This window comes from Bombus huntii, chromosome 6, assembly GCF_024542735.1.
Source record: "Bombus huntii isolate Logan2020A chromosome 6, iyBomHunt1.1, whole genome shotgun sequence".
Taxonomy (NCBI): Eukaryota; Metazoa; Arthropoda; class Insecta; order Hymenoptera; family Apidae; genus Bombus; species Bombus huntii.
Genome location: NC_066243.1, coordinates 10236120 through 10250773, shown reverse-complemented (window position 1 = coordinate 10250773; position 14654 = coordinate 10236120). Strand labels below are relative to the sequence as shown.

The 14654-nt window shown below is 27.0% G+C and overlaps 4 protein-coding genes across 8 annotated transcripts; 2 read left to right on the top strand and 2 right to left on the bottom strand.

The window, feature by feature from the left end:
* The first annotated feature begins 566 nt into the window (after window positions 1-566).
* On the top strand, window positions 567-5223 carry LOC126866402 (striatin). The gene is made up of 11 exons (XM_050619936.1): window positions 567-1127; window positions 1720-1823; window positions 1890-2075; window positions 2180-2369; window positions 2487-2645; window positions 2737-2857; window positions 2940-3061; window positions 3238-3416; window positions 3489-3826; window positions 3912-4223; window positions 4300-5223. Exons 1-11 carry the CDS (start codon window positions 861-863, stop codon window positions 4467-4469), a joined length of 2148 nt encoding a protein of 715 aa, XP_050475893.1. The 5' UTR covers window positions 567-860; the 3' UTR covers window positions 4470-5223.
* A 368-nt stretch (window positions 5224-5591) lies between these two features.
* On the top strand, window positions 5592-8384 carry LOC126866421 (lysM and putative peptidoglycan-binding domain-containing protein 1). Of its 5 annotated transcripts, XR_007689861.1 has the most exons (6): window positions 5593-5916; window positions 5989-6275; window positions 6368-6508; window positions 6576-6703; window positions 6806-7191; window positions 7301-8384. XR_007689861.1 is itself a non-coding variant. In XM_050619985.1 (5 exons), the coding sequence occupies exons 2-5, from the start codon at window positions 6099-6101 to the stop codon at window positions 7044-7046; spliced, it is 687 nt and encodes a 228-aa protein (XP_050475942.1). In that variant the 5' UTR covers window positions 5592-5796; window positions 5989-6098; the 3' UTR covers window positions 7047-8384. The 5 variants fall into 5 exon arrangements, 4 of the variants coding, with proteins under 4 accessions (XP_050475942.1, XP_050475941.1, XP_050475940.1 ...); XM_050619985.1 differs by having other exon boundaries at window positions 5592-5796; window positions 6806-8384; XM_050619984.1 differs by having other exon boundaries at window positions 5592-5883; window positions 6806-8384.
* A 1258-nt stretch (window positions 8385-9642) lies between these two features.
* On the bottom strand, window positions 9643-11460 carry LOC126866427 (trafficking protein particle complex subunit 3). Its single transcript, XM_050619994.1, has 3 exons — window positions 11248-11460; window positions 10519-11034; window positions 9643-9945 (listed from the first exon to the last, which is right to left on the bottom strand). Exons 1-2 carry the CDS (start codon window positions 11284-11286, stop codon window positions 10537-10539), a joined length of 537 nt encoding a protein of 178 aa, XP_050475951.1. The 5' UTR covers window positions 11287-11460; the 3' UTR covers window positions 9643-9945; window positions 10519-10536.
* Window positions 11461-11591: 131 nt separating this feature from the next.
* LOC126866411 (all trans-polyprenyl-diphosphate synthase PDSS2) lies at window positions 11592-14472 on the bottom strand. The gene is made up of 5 exons (XM_050619955.1): window positions 13084-14472; window positions 12870-12998; window positions 12583-12784; window positions 12087-12509; window positions 11592-11996 (listed from the first exon to the last, which is right to left on the bottom strand). The coding sequence occupies exons 1-5, from the start codon at window positions 13419-13421 to the stop codon at window positions 11841-11843; spliced, it is 1248 nt and encodes a 415-aa protein (XP_050475912.1). The 5' UTR covers window positions 13422-14472; the 3' UTR covers window positions 11592-11840.
* Window positions 14473-14654: the final 182 nt, after the last annotated feature.

Genomic DNA, 14654 nt, shown 5'->3' with positions numbered 1-14654 from the left:
TTCTAGTAAAATAATTTATGTAATTAATACTCTTTCAAATCACATTATACAAAAAAACACAAATTTTTACACTGCAACATAAAATCTTATATTAGTCATAAAATAATACTGTGTTAGCAGCTGATTTTCACTGTCAGTCTTATCATTTAGCATGTAATGAAATATACTACCGTGTGTTTGTATAGTCTTTTAATCTTGAGAATCAGCCTTACAAGCAAAATTAGAAATGTATTATATTTATCATTTGTATATATCATACATATTATACTAAATAAAAATTTCTATTATATTTTAACTAAGAATAAGTAATCATTTATGTAACATTTAGATTTTCATGTTTTTATATCAACTGAGGTCCTAATACTATTATTTAGTATAAAGCAGCAAAATTGATGTCATAGTATGCAGAAAAAAAAATGAAATTTTACATTTTTCTTGTTTATTTGATTATACTATGACATGAGTCAGTAACAGATACTTATTTTTTATTTATTTATTCTTTACCAATTTATATTATAATTGGTGTAATATTTTCTCATAGAAAGTCAGTATAAGGTTGTAATATACCTGAATATACTGTATGAGGATGGTGAAGAAAAGTACGATTCCGAAGATGTGCGAAGAAGAGAATGTTTGTTTGCTATTTCGGAAGAGTTGAACAATTAAATAAATTTTGATAGATAAGCAACGAACCATAATATTTTCTACACAGTATATTAGTTACATTGAAATTAAATACGTCCGCATGCGTATTAATTACTTCTTTTCGTATACTCGATCGAAATACATTATCCGACAGGAGAGCACTCTTTAGGCTCCAGAGGAAAGAAAAGTTGTTGTAATGGCTGCCGTGTCATGAAATGAAGGTACCGAGCCAGTTTTGTGGTTCCACGATGGAGGAGAACTCCAGTTCTGCATCTCAAAATCATAATGGACAATTATCTAGTGGTGCAAATGTTCCACTGACAAATAATAAACATCAAGGGAATGACAATGGTACTAATGGCGATGCTAAGAATGAAAGGCCACAATACTCTATGCCTGGTATTCTACATTTTATTCAGCATGAATGGACTCGCTTTGAACTTGAAAGATCGCAATGGGAGCTTGATAAAGCAGAATTTCAGGTATAATCCTAATTTCTTTGGAAAATTTTCAAAATTTCTGTGTATACTTTTCTTTAAAATACTCTTTTCTTATTGTCACTTCATCTGTCATGTGACAGAACGTTGTAAAAACAAGATTAACTTAAATATGTATAACATTAACACAATACAATTTGTGTATAAATTTAATTTTAAAGTTATTTTAATTTAAACTAAGAAATATTTTATAAGAATATCCTTTTTATTTATTGTAACATTATGCTTTAAATTTTAATGTAACAAATGATACACATGCCACTGAAGTACGAAATTGTTGTATTTAAATAGTTATGTCCCTTATATTGGAGTGAATGCAGTATTTACATTATTTTTAGTTGCATGTATATTATATTTATGTTATATTCTTATAAAACTTACTGAAGTTATTAATACTCTATATTTTTTATATTTTTTTTGTAAATTCTTTATAATATAAAATGGATAATTCTAAAGGAAGGCTACATTGCAATATTCATAATATATATAAAATATAAAATAATTACATTAGAGGCACAACTAATTCTTTAAGAATGATTTAAAGAAATATAATATGTTTATTATTATTTTCCTGCAGGCTAGGATAGCTTTTTTACAAGGTGAGAGAAAAGGCCAAGAAAGGTTAAAGAATGACTTAGTAAGAAGAATAAAAATGTTAGAATATGCACTTAAACAAGAACGGTGAGATATTTTTTTTTTAATTTCGACGTTAGGAATATATTTGCAATACTTTCATAATTTTTACAGAGCAAGGTATCACAAACTAAAATATGGCACTGACTTGGTAATACAAGGAGATACAAAACCTCCTATTTATGAAGAAGGTATTTGTAATTGTCCTAATTCTGATGTCGGAGGTGGTGGTGATGGGGAAGCTCCATTCACATCCGTCAGTAACATCAGTTGGAGACAAGGCCGCCAAATTTTAAGACAGTAAATAAAATATAACTTTTATAATTTTTATAATTATTATTTGCATATAACAATAGGTATTAAGTACAGTATCATTAATAGTGTATATATAACTGTAACTTTAGATACTTACAAGAGATTGGTTACACTGATACTATAATAGATGTACGATCTAGTAGAGTGAGATCTCTACTTGGTTTAAGTAATAATACAGACTCAGAAGATATGAATACTCCTGCATTAAATGGCAATGAACCATCAAACAAACAAGCATCAGAAAACAGTGTTCGTAGAGTCCCAGGAAAAAAGGTAGAGGTAAGTAACTTTGTTGGAATTTAATCATTTTGTTTTTTATTCAACTGTTATATGTTTATGATATCTGTCAAATTTCTACAGTAACATATTAATACTTTTATATTTTTATATTACTAGCAACCATCTTCTGTAATAGAAGCAATGATATTTGATACAGAAGCAGCTGTGATGGCAAACTTTGAGTTTTTGGCACAAACAGGTATGGATATGGAAGAAGAAGAAGGGGATGTAGAAGATGATACTTATGATACTAATATGGATCCTAAACCAAATAAAGTAATACATATATATGGTCCTATTATATATATTGTTATAGAATTCTATTGAAGTAATATAATTAATAGATTATTTCTATTTTAACTTTTAGCCATCTATGCTTTTAACAGAAGATGTTGATGCAGAAGCTGAAGAAGTATTAAATGAATTAAATCTTCTCACAGAAATTGAAGAATCACCACAACGTTCTATTCGCTATTCGTCTGAATGGGGTTAGTATTCATTTTACTTATAATTTTATTGACAAATTCCTATTTTATTGATATTTTAGTAATATTAAAATAAAATTTACAGATGCAATACGTAGGGGTGGACATCCAGATCAAAAACGTCTAAATGAGGAAGGTGATTCGACATTAGAATTGGGTGAATTAGAGCAATTATGTGTAAACAATGAAGCAGAAACTTCATATGATGTGAGTTACATTGGTTATATTATTGTTATTTTTAATGCCCATAGATGTATGTAATATATGTATATTTATGTTATGTTAATATATGTATAATTCTTATATTTTTATAAAATTTATGTGAAAGCTTAATTTCATTTTTAGTATAGGATATATTTAAATTAATTATATTTTATATATAGATGGTAGCCACTACAAAGGAAAGTTTAAGAAAAACATGGAATGCAAAATATACATTGCGATCCCACTTTGATGCTGTTCGAGCTCTTGTCTTCCATCCCACTGATCCCGTTCTTATAACTGCAAGTGATGATCATACACTTAAATTATGGAACCTCCACAAAACCTTACCAGCTAAAAAGTAGGTTACCTGTATTCTGAAATTACGAACTATTATAAGGACTATTGAAAAATGTTCATTCTCCCATTTCAGGTCAGCTTCATTAGATGTAGAGCCATTATATACATTCAGATCACATACAGGTCCTGTATTATGTTTAGCTATGTGTAGCACAGGCAATCAATGCTACAGTGGTGGTTTAGATGGTATGATTCACTGTTGGACACTTCCATCAGCCAATATAGATCCATATGATTCTTACGAACCAAGTGTCCTTAGTCAAACATTAAAAGGACATACAAATGCAGTTTGGGGTTTAAGCATGTATCAACTGCGATCACAATTATTGTCAATCAGTGCTGATGGAACTGTAAAACTATGGAGCCCACAAAGCAAATCACCATTACTTCATACATATGTTTCTGAACAAGGTATATTTTTTAGACATAGATTATTAAAAATATGTTTTATATAGTTGCATCTAGAATTATCCTTTTCTTCTTATGATTTTTACAGATGGCATACCAACGTCGGTAGACTTCATTAGAGATGAATCAAATAAATTAGTTGTAGCCTATGACAGAGCTTGTGTGGTATTTGATACAGAAACTGGTGAAAGTGTAGCTCGTCTTGAGGCCAATGAAACGAAGGGAGTAAATCGCGTAGTAGCGCATCCTACATTACCACTTGTTGTTGCGGCACATGAAGACCGACATATTCGATTTTATGATCACCGATCAGCCACCCTTGCTCATTCCATGGTTGCTCATTTGGATGCAGTTACTAGTCTCGCGGTAGATCCTCATGGTTTATACTTACTTTCAGGAAGTAAGTAATAGCAAATTAAATAAAATGAAATGTCAATATATTAAGAATTATTAAATAACTAATTTCTCACTTTTAGGCCATGATTGCAGTATAAGATTATGGAATATGGATAATAAGACTTGTGTTCAAGAAATAACAGCACATCGTAAAAAGTTTGACGAAAGTATTTTAGATGTAGCATTTCATCCTTCACGACCTTTTATAGCAAGTGCAGGGGCTGATGCTCTTGCTAAGGTGTATGTGTGAAATGTAAATTAAGATACACATTTCTACTATCAACATACATCAGGTGGAACAGATTTTGTACTCATTCTTTCTAGATAGTTTTACCTATACGTGTTACACTTCCAATTTTGTTGTAACTTATATTGCTCTACCATTTGAAGTACCACTTTAGGAAATCAAATTGGGCGTATAGATATCCATGTTATAAAACCAAAATTTGCACATAACCCTTGTCCGCAACAATTTATCAAAACAGTGATTTCAAATATAAATGCTGCTTATTGATGAAATTTTCACTAAGTAGCAATATTAATTGGGATAGCGGAAGGGGTCTGTCTTGTAGCATATTAGTTGATATAGTTCTGATAATTAGATCATGAAATACCCCTTACCCAGGATCCAGGAAGCACACTGCCGCAGTAGCATAATATTTATCCCTATGTTAACTATTTATTACCAATATTACAGTTACTGTTGCACAGCTACTGGAGATTAAGACATACTACGCGAAAATAAAGTTGTCCTACATCAATTAGTCTCCCATTATATGATTTTTATGCTACCTTATGTATTTATCGAGGTTGGCATATAATAACAACAAAAAAGCAACAACAACAATAATAATAATAATAATCGTAATAAGTTAATTATAACGTAAGAGACATAATATTAATAACAGTAAATTATAACTGTGTGTTTCTCTGTAATATATTGTATTTAAAAATAGATGAACTGTGTAACGTACTATAATGAACATGTTTTTATTAAAATTTTATTCCACTTCTATTATTTTTTTTCCTTCAACAAATTTATATATATATATATTATATATATATATTATAAAAGATAAAATCAAAACGTCGAAATAAAAATACAATTTTTTATTTAACAAATGGAGATAAAAAATGTAGTTTATACTTCTTAATATGTATAAATCTATATGTAATGTATCATGTAATAAGATTTAATAATAAAATAATCTGCATTATTTATATTATGTTGACAATATATATAAAGTACAAGAACGTTTTACGCTGTACTATTATATTTATATCTGTATAATTTGTTTTAAGTGAAGCTTTTTTAAATTAATAGCAGCTAGTACTGATTTGACTTGCGCGCGTGTGTGTATGTGTGTAACGCCCTTTGACTGTCCAATCAAAACGAAGCATATATTATCATTCAGGTTAAAGAATATCTATAAATTATTATCACGTTGATCAGCTGAGAGAACATTCTAAGTGTAGTTGTAATTAGTTACATATTGTAGCTGAAATTATAAATTTAGAAAATACAACTATTATAAAGAAAATATATCGAAGTAAAATATATGTCTTTCAATGATTTTGTATGTACTCATATTTTTGAAGATATTATAATTTGTTAGGCAAATTAGAGTTCAGATCCTACTAATAACAATATTTCATATATTTTGGTAAATTACATGATATCTTACTTGTGTCAAAAAGTGGGTGATATTTATTTATGTTACTAAAACGTTTATAAGATGTGAACTGAATCCTGTTAAATATTCGTATAGGTTATGTGATTATGTTGTTTAAAGTATATCCAAATTTCTTGTCTATAAATATTAAAGAGTGATATGGTTTTTGCGCTTTATAAGCGCTAGTACTATTTTAAAAATTAAAAATGGAGCGAAATGGGGCGAGGGAAATGGAAGAACGAATGTGCATAAGAGATACTGGGAAGACATTGAAAAAATATGGTAGTACAGCTAAACATATTACACGAAATGAAAATTTATTAAAACATACTGTATCAACAACTGATACCCTTCAAGGAATTGCTTTAAAATATGGAGTTACAGTATGTATCCTTTATCTTATTTCATTATTGTATAACTGACAACGAGCAATTAAAAATATATAGTACATTTCATGTATTTTTATTTTTTTTAGACTGAACAGATAAGAAGAGCTAACAGATTATGGGCTTCTGATAGTTTATTTTTACGGGAACATTTGTTTATTCCTGTCAATCCAGAAAGCCCATTGTCATTGGACAATACTGACGAAATTGAACACAATATAGTTCAAAATGTATATACCTTCTTATATTATTAGTAAGATATTATTTAATATTGCATAAGATAAAATATATTTTTAGGTTTCTAGTCCATCTTCAATAACATTATCTATGGATGATGATAGTTCAGTTAATGACTTTTTAGCTAAAATGGATTCTTCTATAGCCAGTGCTAAAAGAGATGTTAAACGTACTCAGGGGAACAGTGAGTAAGTCATTTACTAATATTTAATGAATAACATTAATTGTACATTTACAATTTATACCACAAAAAATTTCGTATATAAATTTACTAATGAATTACACTTCAGATTTTGCACTGAGGATAGTGATATCTATGTACAATCACATAGAGCATCTTCTAAATTACGTAACTCGCTTCCTATAACTTCAAATACACATACAATACCACCTGCTTCAGAACCATTAAGACCATCATCTTCTAGTGATATGCATAATTTTCCAACTGCTGTAGTTATGACTCAGGGCAGGAAAGTAAAAACATCATTACAAAGACTTCAGCAGCAACAAGATGAAATATTCCAGTTGTAGCAACTAAATTTTATTAGACTGTAATATGTTTAATATTGACAATGTCATTAAAGAGCTTGAACAAAAGATATATTGAATACCAAACGATGTACTGGAAATAGTAGAAGACTATTGCATATTTAAAATTGGTTGATCCAATATTAATGTAAGTTGTATTCATTTCTTTTTTCATAAATTTTTTATGATATTTTTATCATATATTATAAATATTAGAAACATTTATAAAAGATAATTGATCGTTTCTATTCTTGTAGTCTGAGTACGATCAACAATGGATCAACTAGCTCTCGTATTGTCCAAGCATATTTTTAAAATAGTTCAAACGATATTTCTTAGTGAACCATATGTGCCTTTAATCCAAGTCGATTGTGTACTATTTTTGTTATTTTTATAAAACATCTTATGTTTTATATATGACATTAAGTTTATGATTTCCCAGAGGTCAATTTATCCAATTTTATTGCGAATGATAACATGTACTCCTAGATTTTCTATAATTTTGCTGGGCATAGAATTTTATTCGATTATGTCTTTTTTGTGACCTCAATTATATAACAAAAGTATGAGGGCAGATTGAAAAGTTTTTGGAGTGACAATAACAATAACAAATGAAGCAATTCCCAGCGACGATTCTGAAAACTTTTCGATCTCACCTTGGAACTCTTACAGAAATTATAATTTAAAATATTAATATAATTAAATATTATACTCTCTTACAGTACAAGTCCACTTTCTAAATTATTGTTTGATCTTCCTTAAAACGTTGTCGATATTATTTATTTAATCTATTTTGTTTTTAAAAACATTAAATACAAAATTATATAAATAAATACAGCTTGGATAACAAAGAGTTCGTTTGTGTAGAAAATATTCTAATTATTATTTTAGGGACAAATAATACGAAATATTATTAAAATTAATATGAATGCTCAATCTTTAGTTACAATTACATAATAAATGATATTTATAATTCGGTGATATTTATAATCAGCAATCTTCATTACAAAATTTAATAAATCCAAGAACTATCGTCGTTTGAGAATAGTTTATATATAATGCACAAATGACTTTAGTATGAATTATATTGAAATATTAATAAACTGGTTTCATTAAATTTAAAAGATAAATTTTTGCTTCTGAAATTATCATTAAAATTTTTAAATAAATGTTAGTGATATAAAAATAATTATTCCATTTACGAAAGCTAATAAATATAAAATTTATATTGATTAAGTTAATATAGATCATTTGTAATTATTTTTGGAGTTATATAAATTTATTGTTGATGCCATTAATAAAGATTTTACAGAAGAAAATACAGTACCTGTTAATATTGTCTATATTGTGTAGTTAACATTTTGTTCATTGTTATATAATAACATTATCTATCCAAATATACATTATATGTTATTATTGTTATATTATTTATACATATTAATGTATTATATACTATGTAAGAGCAACTATAAATTGGTATAGCAAAAGAATCGAAGTTCAATGAACAAGCGATAAATTTAATTTAAACAGTTATATATATATATATATATATATATATATATATATATATATATATATTTATATATATATATATATATATATATATATATATATAGAGAGAGAGAGAGAGAGAGAGAGAGAGAGAGAGAGAGAGAGAGAGAAAATAAATTTTACAGTTTATATTAAACACATGTATGGTCTAACTTATTTTTTCACTTTGTTATGAATACATAACAATCAATTCAAGTCATTTTTAATGCTATGCATTAGTAGTTAATTATAGATACTTTAAGTAAAAATTGTTTAATGTGTATGATATAATTTATTCATTGTGTAGCATAAAATACTAATTGTGCTGTATATAAAATGTACACACTTAGCATTTATATTTATTTAGATTTTTAGATGCATGTGCATGTATATGTGTATGTATATATGTTTATATATATATATACACAATACATATTAAAAAGTATTCAATTGTTATGTATAAATGTAAAATAGAAATTATCTGTTAATAAAGTAATTTACATTTAAATATACAATCAAAAGTACTTAAAACAAATATTGCAAATAAATCAAATAAAAATAAGGAAAAACTTAATTTGCTTTATGTTTCTATATTGTAGAGATAAAAATTGATGAGTGGCAGTAATTATTAAATTATTCATGTAGTTAAGTACATTTATAATACTTTATTTATTTATTATATTAATTTATTTAATTAATTATTATTGTTACATTTATTTATTAATTCGTTTATTTATTTGTATGTTATTTGTGAATAAAATTAATATGTGAAATAGAACTCAAGATTATATAACTAGTATCAAATAATAAAATCATTATTTGAGATGAATTTGGAATGTATTAGATTTATTTAAGGTGAAACAAAATATCTACTTTGCTATTAGTTATTTTGACTGGTAGTGTAATAAATGTATTGCAGTTACATTTTAACTCATTTATGAAGTTAAATGTACCTATACGATTATTACAATTTGGACAATGAAGTCTACCTTTCGTCCAAGATTCCTGTAAAAGATGCACATACCATTTTATATAGATTTTAGATAAAAGTTTTAAAATTTACCTGTACTATTTTCATTGATGTGATATTTATTTTTTATGCACTATTAAATATTCTGAAGAATATTTAATAACATATAGTAATACTAAATTGTCAATAACATAGTTTTAAAAGAAACTTTACTTGATTTATAGCATGTTCAATCCATTTAGGCAGCTTTTCTATTGAGATATATGAACAAGATTCAGAATCATTTGCTTCACATCCAACATCCATAGGATTTTTCTTGATTTCATTATGGGAAGTAAATAATAAAACAGATTCATTATTAGAAAGATTTTTTCTACAACGTTTGCACTTCACTTCCATAACCTGTAAAAAGAGAATATGTTATATTACAAATGTTTGATGCTTTTGTCAATATTTGATTCATTAATTAATTTAAGTAATTTTACATAAGTTAATTTTACTTCAGTAAATATTATAAAAGCAGAACGTGAAAGGTTATGAATATATAAAAGAAAGACTTTACAAACAAATTATTAAAAAGAAGTCTATATACTAGAAATATATTAGTATAGGTTAAAAACTGACGTAAAAAATGATATCTACACACAGTTTAATTATATTTTTTTTACCATAATCATATATACTCAATGTAAAAAATTAATTTAAATTATTTTATAATATTCTTATTATTAAATAAATAATTTAGATAAAAAACGTATTTTTAATTTATATACTTATTAACATATGTATAAAAAAAACTTTTCTATATAAAGTATTTAAGCATTAAAAATCACATTATATATATATATATATATTTATTTTTATGCGTTGATTACATTATTATAGTTATTTACGAACATTAAATTAATAAATTTATGAATGTTATAAAATATATATATAATGAAAAATGTGCACAATGTATAACTTTACATATACCTTTAATAACAAGATTATTTAATCTTCACCTGCTGGAATAGCATCTTCTAATCTTTTAATAAATTTAACGCGTAATTCAGTTACATTATCATTTTTTAGTTGATCTTGTACAAACCAACAGGCAATCTCCATTTGTACCATTTCACAAGCTCCCCTTAATACTCCAATTAATACATTACAATATTTTAAATTTAAACAATGATCTGGTAATTCAACAAATTCTGTTAATGGGTTTGCTTCAAAACATAAAGAAAATTCATCACCAGCAGCGCTCCAATTTGTGATCGTCGGTGTTATTCCCAAAAATATTTTAAACCCAGTTTGTATTTTCTCAGCTGTATCTCGAAAGTCATAACACCGACCAGATCCAGTTCGAGCTAAGAAATCTTCTATTAAACGAATTCCCATATTGTAACCCATTCTTTCCAGCTGTTTGTTTACATCTTCTACATTTTCATAATCCTTTAGTAATTGAGCTACCAATGCTCCATATGTCAATGTAAACAATTCAGAATTCTGAAATTTATTATACATAAATTAGCATCATATCTTAATATATCTTTCACACAGAATGAAATTACATATAACTACACATTAAACATTATTCCTAACCTCACTTATAATTTAACATCTATTTTTTAATGATTATTTGTCAACAGAATAGAATTTAATAATATATAATCTAAATGTTTTGTAAAAATTAATAAAGCAATATAGTGATATACTCACAACTTTTTTTGAGTCAAGTTTTGTGCCTGTTCGTGACATATTTATGTATGTTGTGTACGGTTCTTCAATCGGCTATGGTTGACAGAGTCGATATTCGCCATTTAATTTTTAATTTATTATCAAATTATTTATACATTTATAATTATACTAAATAATTACAAAGATCTAAACTATTTTAAATTATTTAGCGAAATGTTTATATAATATACAATAATTTATTAGAAATTGGAATATTATTAGCTTATGTACACAAATACATCGTTTCTTCGTAAATATGTGTATCAAATAGTAAAATAATAATAATAAAAATAAATACGGTATTGGGTATTAAATGTGAATAACAATTTGTTTAAACATTTGTTTATTATAAAATGTAACAATCTTATTATATATATTATACATATTTTATCTTAATTATATATATATATATATATATATATATATTGCAATTTAAATAATATTTTGTTCATAATATAGAGAAAATATAAATTTCATAAGTATATTAAAACTGAAAACTTAAAATAGGACGGAGTCCTCAAACTGATCTTTGGGCAATTATATAAAATATATTACTTTTTAATTGAAATTGTTGTTCAGAAATCCCCCATAGCTGCAATAATATTATATAATGCTGTTCTTGCATCATTCTTTTCAAATACACTTAAAACTTCCATTGCCCTTTGTGAATGTCTTTTCTGTAATTGTTTTGTTAATTCTACTCCAGGTCCCATCATAACAATTTTATGAATCTGCATATTAAATTGTTAAAATGATTTATGTCATAAATGGAAAACAAATTATTACACATTCAAAAATATGTTTACATTTAATATGCTTACCTTAATATAGTCTACATTATTTACAGATTCCAAACCTTTATCAATTTCTGTCAAAATTGATGGGTCATGTTCAATATGAAACATAATTGGTGCAGAACATAGATTGAATGTTACATTTTGATCTTTTGTAATAAATGGACCTAAATCTAAGCAAGCTTGCCAAGCCAACGCTAAGTGTTTTCCAAAATTGTAACCTTGTTCCTGTATTTCATTGTTGTGTCCTGCTAATTTTAATGCACCTTTACAAGATTTTCCTAATAAGGCACCAGCACTTAAAACATTTCTAAGAGTCCATTCCTTTACTGCATAATCCTTACGATCTTCAGGTGGTATAGAAGGTAAAGGATTATTTTGGTTATCTCTACGTCCTACAAATTCTGCCTCTGCTAAGTCTCTCACAGCACTTGACATTAATTCAACAATCTAAATGTGATTATAATATAAAATATAATACAAATAATTTATATAAATCAAACTATCTAATTTTTATACACACGTCTTGATTGCGAAGATTTGCTAATTCAGCACAAGAATTTGCTAATAAATAATCCCCACTTAGTAGTGCAATTTTATTACCAAAATTCATATCATTCAATTCTGATGTTTCTAGATAAACATCAGATTCTATATTTACTAAACCTTTGTGAACAAGATGACTAGTACGTATCATTTCAGTTACTTCTGCTAAAGCTCTTTGACTAAATAAAAATTCGTTTAATATTATTTTTGTTACAAATTTATGATGCTTTAAAATTTTATATTATTAAGAGCTATAATAAGTACCTGTGTAATACACCTGCAGCTTTGTCTTCCTCCATATCATCTACGCCTAAATGACCAGCAGCTTTTGAAATTAACAATACAATAAGACCCCATGCTTGCATGTTGTTACGTCCATTATAAATAACACTTCTATAATAAATTTAAATAAATTTTAATATAGAGAAGAACTAATAGTACTGTAGGTTTATAAGAAATACATTAATAAAATTCTTACTTGGCTGTTTTTAACAAAGGATGATTGGATCCTACTAGTTTTCTCAAGTGCAAAGCTACATTTGCTATTTCATCGCTTAAGAGCCACCGTAAACTTAGAAATGATGTTGGATATCCAACAATTTTCTCTGCTTCTGAAACAGCTCTGTTCCAATCTGGCTTTTGACTTCCTGTAAGCTTTGCTTCAACCTGGTTGGATTGATGTAAATGGAATCTGTTTTGTGTAGAAATGTGCATATTTCTTTGTCTTTCACAATTCACATTATGATCACTGCATAAGATTCCTCTGGTTATATTTCTGTTTCTCAATAAATTAAATGTAATTTTGTTCGTAGACATTTTTGTACTGCACACACCCGTGGAATTTGTTTTCTCTCGACATTAACATTAGTCACACATTCAACAGGTATAACGCACATGATTAACATTTCAGGCTTTCACTTTTGACCTTATTCTTAAAAGATATCATGTGATTTGTCTTCAGGTATAAAAAGTTATTCATTTTTCATCATGGGAAGTCATTAAACAAATATATATCTTATATATTTGTACATGGTTTTATAATACATTTTATTGAGATCGTTAAATAGAGCAATGTACATGAATTCTTTTATATAAGAAGGTAATGTTTTAATCATGAACCGTACTCCTATATCTATGGTTTAGTATGCAAAGAGTATGTAGAGAGAATATGTAGAGAATTAGGATGAAATTAGTGTTGCAGGAACGTTTCTATATTATGTCTATTCTCATGGTATTTAAACTTATCCACAATTATGCAGTTATATGAAATTGTTAATTTTATATTGTATAAGTTAAGAAAACAAAACAATACGCGGAAAAGTACAAATGTAATGCAATAGAAATATGGAAATGAAACACCGAGAATATAAAGAAAAATGAAGTAACGTAGAAAGTTACTAAGGATTAAAGATTGAGAAAATTATAATATAAAGATATAGATATGGGCATAGCTCTATGGAGACCGATGACCGAGCAATAACTAACGGTGGTGATGCTGTTTCGGGGGAGCAGAGAACGTGATACGTAGGGCCGCATAGATGATTGGTTGTGATTGCGCAAGCGCAATCTTATTCTTATCAAGTAAAAATAAATTAGTATAACTAGTTAACTGATTTATTTTCCCCTTCTGATATACATCATTGAGTGAGTGACTAATGATCAATGCGGCTCTAATTATCACATAACTTTGTCTCCCGCTCCCCGGAAGCAACTAAGTTTGCACTCAATCATTATATGAATTCCTGTGTCAATATACGTAGCAATCGTAATATGAAGCAGGGAATTGCACATTAAAGATTGTATTCATCGAAACAAAATGAGAGCAAACAACTCTCCTAAACGCCATCTCCAGATAGAATAACGTACTTTTAGGATTGAAAACCTAAGTATTCGATACATGCCGGAGAAGGAAATAAACTGAAATTGAAACTGTAAAATTGTTTTGTCAAATTATATAGGTATCAAATGTATCTTCTTAAGAAAGTTAAAAAATATTGTTTAAATTACATATATATGATTTAATGTTCATTTTAATATAAAATGTAATGT

Coding starts and splice junctions, on each gene's coding strand:
- LOC126866421 (XM_050619985.1), top strand. CDS start 6,099: ATGGAGCGAAATGGGGCGAGGGAAATGGAAGAACGAATGTGCATAAGA. Junction 6,509..6,575: donor AACACAATATAGTTCAAAAT/GTATATACCTTC, acceptor ATATATTTTTAG/GTTTCTAGTCCATCTTCAAT. Junction 6,704..6,805: donor CGTACTCAGGGGAACAGTGA/GTAAGTCATTTA, acceptor ATTACACTTCAG/ATTTTGCACTGAGGATAGTG.
- LOC126866402 (XM_050619936.1), top strand. CDS start 861: ATGAAGGTACCGAGCCAGTTTTGTGGTTCCACGATGGAGGAGAACTCC. Junction 3,062..3,237: donor AAGCAGAAACTTCATATGAT/GTGAGTTACATT, acceptor TTTTATATATAG/ATGGTAGCCACTACAAAGGA. Junction 3,417..3,488: donor AAAACCTTACCAGCTAAAAA/GTAGGTTACCTG, acceptor CTCCCATTTCAG/GTCAGCTTCATTAGATGTAG.
- LOC126866411 (XM_050619955.1), bottom strand. CDS start 13,421: ATGTCTACGAACAAAATTACATTTAATTTATTGAGAAACAGAAATATA. Junction 12,999..13,083: donor CCTTTGTTAAAAACAGCCAA/GTAAGAATTTTA, acceptor AATTTATTATAG/AAGTGTTATTTATAATGGAC. Junction 12,785..12,869: donor GCTGCAGGTGTATTACACAG/GTACTTATTATA, acceptor ATTTTTATTTAG/TCAAAGAGCTTTAGCAGAAG.
- LOC126866427 (XM_050619994.1), bottom strand. CDS start 11,286: ATGTCACGAACAGGCACAAAACTTGACTCAAAAAAAGTT. Junction 11,035..11,247: donor AACTTGACTCAAAAAAAGTT/GTGAGTATATCA, acceptor AATAAATTTCAG/AATTCTGAATTGTTTACATT.